The sequence below is a fragment of the Esox lucius genome, chromosome 22, assembly GCF_011004845.1.
Source record: "Esox lucius isolate fEsoLuc1 chromosome 22, fEsoLuc1.pri, whole genome shotgun sequence".
In the NCBI taxonomy this organism is placed as follows: Eukaryota; Metazoa; Chordata; class Actinopteri; order Esociformes; family Esocidae; genus Esox; species Esox lucius.
This window is the reverse complement of record NC_047590.1, coordinates 17,092,715-17,095,954: the sequence shown is the minus strand read 5'-3', so window position 1 is coordinate 17,095,954 and position 3,240 is coordinate 17,092,715. Positions and strand designations below refer to the sequence as shown.

General features: G+C 39.3%; 1 protein-coding gene across 1 annotated transcript; it reads left to right on the top strand.

Moving 5' to 3' along the window:
* Window positions 1–239: 239 nt before the first annotated feature.
* On the top strand, window positions 240–1,224 carry LOC105023751 (nuclear receptor subfamily 0 group B member 1-like). The gene is given in 5 exon segments (XM_034289847.1): window positions 240–316; window positions 318–449; window positions 451–574; window positions 576–783; window positions 934–1,224. Coding segments are annotated over 5 exon segments (768 nt in total). The 3' UTR covers window positions 1,161–1,224.
* The last annotated feature ends 2,016 nt before the right edge of the window (window positions 1,225–3,240 follow it).

Sequence of the window (3,240 nt, the reverse complement as noted above, 5' to 3'; positions counted from 1 at the left end):
TTTTTTAAGTATAAAGGGACAGGATCGGACCTAACGACGCATCGCGCATGTTAATAGCAACAAGAATAACAGGGCTTTTGATTCATTTGCCGCAAAATATTTACTGTGTGGCTCCCTCTAGTTGCGAAACTTCAAAAAACGGGTGGGAGATGTCGAGTATTTAAAAAGTACTGTAAAAAAAAACGTACTCTCCATGTCGCGATCGGGTTGTATTTGCCAGTTATTAACAGGAAGACTGTATGGCTTGTTTTGACAGCTGTCAGTGCCTTGGCGAAAGTGGGAAGAGAAGCATCCTTTTCAGCATTTTGAAAAACGATAAATAGCCGAATCACCATTCGCGCCACATTGACCGCACTGCAACATCAAGCTTGTTTCTGTGAAACTAAGAAAGTGGTTCTCCGTTCTCCCCAAATAACCTGTGAGGCAACGTCGGCTGTGCTTTTAAAAACTGCGGTTTGTTAAAAATGTACCTTGTTTTCGGGAGCTTCCAGCAGAGGACCAGTTACAACTTGTCCTCAGCAACTGGACACCGATGCTTGTTTTGGGTATGGCACAGGACTTGATCGACTTCGAGAACCATGGAGGCGCCAGAACCCAGCATGCCACAGAAGATACTGACCAGCAGTAGACAAGGAAAATACCATATCGCCCACGATCAAAGCGTCCAAGGCGTTCCTCTGACTGATGTCCAACTGATAAAAATGTTTTTGAATAAATGTTGGGAAATGGATATAAGCAACAAAGAATACGCATATTTAAAGGGAGCCATTCTCTTTAATCCTGGTTTGTTATTGTTTTGTGTATGCAGTCTTACTTTCACTATTGTTATTATATTGTCCGTATAGGTCCATTGTTTAATAGTCTGTGACTATGTTTGACTAGTTTTTGTTCACCTTGATAGCTTCTGTAACTTTTTTTCTGTTTTATCCATAGACATTGCAGAGCTGCAGTGTCAAAATTACATTCAGGCACTGCAGAGAGAAGCCCATCAAGCACTTAATGAATATGTCAAAATGGTTCACCGAGGAGATGCGATAAGGTTCAACAAACTATCGGTGCTACGGTCCATCAATTCAAAAGTCGTTGCTGGTCTTTTCTTTAAACCTGTCATCGGCAGCGTCAGCATGGAGGACCTTCTACTCCAGATGTTTTACAGATGAAAATCTGCTCGAGGGGTTTTACAGATATTGGGCAAAGATAAACAGTTTATAGACCGAATGTAGAACGAGCTGTGAATTTAACTGAATGCTGAGCTTTATCTCTCCATGTCCATATTATTTATTTTGCTATAACACAACCTACTTTGGTATAATAAAGTGTTTGCTGGACTGCGTGAGGTAATTTCATTATATCAACCCTTTTTCGCATTCTGTCTTATATATGTATGAAGTAATGTCTGGCAAAATTGCTAGGCTGCATTACCATTAGGTAGGGCCTCATTCAATCCTATATGATCAAAAATGTGTTTATGCAGTGCATTCGTTTAACATTTCCTTGTTCACACACTAATCCTTAAGTAAATAAATACCTGTAGAGGTTGGCGAAGATAGCAAGTTAAAATACATTAATAATTGGGGAAAAAGAGCTACAGTGTGAATATTGCTATGCAAAATTGATTGAATTCAGCATTTAAATCATGCTTGATTGCAACACAGCACAAACGGAAAACTGCTGATAACGCATTACTATATTTTACCTGAAGAGGGCCTTGCTCACCAACAAACCAAATACATTCAGAGGCAGTCTAGAGAAAAACATGGACAGCTACATATCCCAACTCTTAACACTTTCACATGATCTGAAATTGGAACTGTCCATGTTATAAGCTTCAATGTATGCAATGACAAACATGAACTCCACACCTCCAGACACAACGGACGTAGTAGATCACGTCAGAGATGAAGGACCAGGTCACTGAACTTGTTTGGTCCTGTAGAAAGGACACTGTACCATCTGGTGAAGGTTGAGGTGGCTGACAACATTTGTCTGGTACAAACCAGTATCAGGGCAAAACTGGACGTGGCATGGACATGGGTTAAGGTGTGTGGGCTATCAGTCATGTGGTAAAAAGAGGGAAGACCTGCCAGTCAGCAAATAATAAGGGAAACATATTAGGAACTTAGAAATTTCTCTACCTCACCCCTCCCTTAGTCAAGTATCAACCCTACACTAGTGAAGCGTCACCCCTCCTCTTAAACCCACCTTACTCCTGCCTTGGTCAGTTATCACCTATGTTTTATTCAAGACTCAGTTCTTCACAGCCATTCCTCAGTCACTAATTAATTTAGGATTCATGTTATTTTCCTTTGGCCAAAATAAAACAGCAACACGTTGGTATATCATTGAGAAAACATAGCTGGGAATTATTATGAGCATCATATTATGAGTTATTAGCTATTATTAAACAATGACAATGACAATGTTGCTAGCTAATAATATAGTCGCTGGCACACCACTGGCCCCGTGTTAACACAACTAACCCACGCACGTCTTTGACCTCAGCTAATCCATTATATCTTAGAAAGCTACACCAGTATGGAGTACCACACCTTCCAAAATAGAAATAAATTATAGAAATAAATGAATGAATAAATGTATCAATAAATATATTTATACATACAAATACAATAATAAATGTATTAATCAATATTATTTCCCTATTTATTGAATTCCTTGATCATTCATTTCTGTATATATTTATTTTTGTTACATATATTTATTTATTTATTAATTTATTTCTAATTTGGCAGGTTTGGTCCTCCATACACCAGCATAGCTTAATATTCATAAAAAAAAACATTGAGTTGGTTTAATCAATTAAAGAAAACCTATTTCCAGAACAATCAGTAGGGGTGAGGATTGAGGAAGGAACGTTCACCTCAATATTTTATCTGCTGTCACAAAGGCTTGATCTACGTCAGGAGGTGGAGCGGACACTAACAAACAGTGCAACAGCTTGGGTGGAAGCAGTGGGAGGATGCAACAGGCAATGGTGTTGAAGCCTGATGATAAATGCACTCCAGGTGACTCCAAGTTCATCTGAGGAGGAGAAAGAAGGCGGAGGAATTGCGGAAGCTACAGTTACCATCTTAATGGGGAGCAGGCGTGTTACTACATTGGCCATGTTGAGATTATTTACAAAAAAATTGGAATCTGAATAAGAATTGAATCCGGGGAAAGTGCTATTTACCACCCAATTCTGAACATTGCACTGATTCCACCCTGCAGAGCTCTGCATGC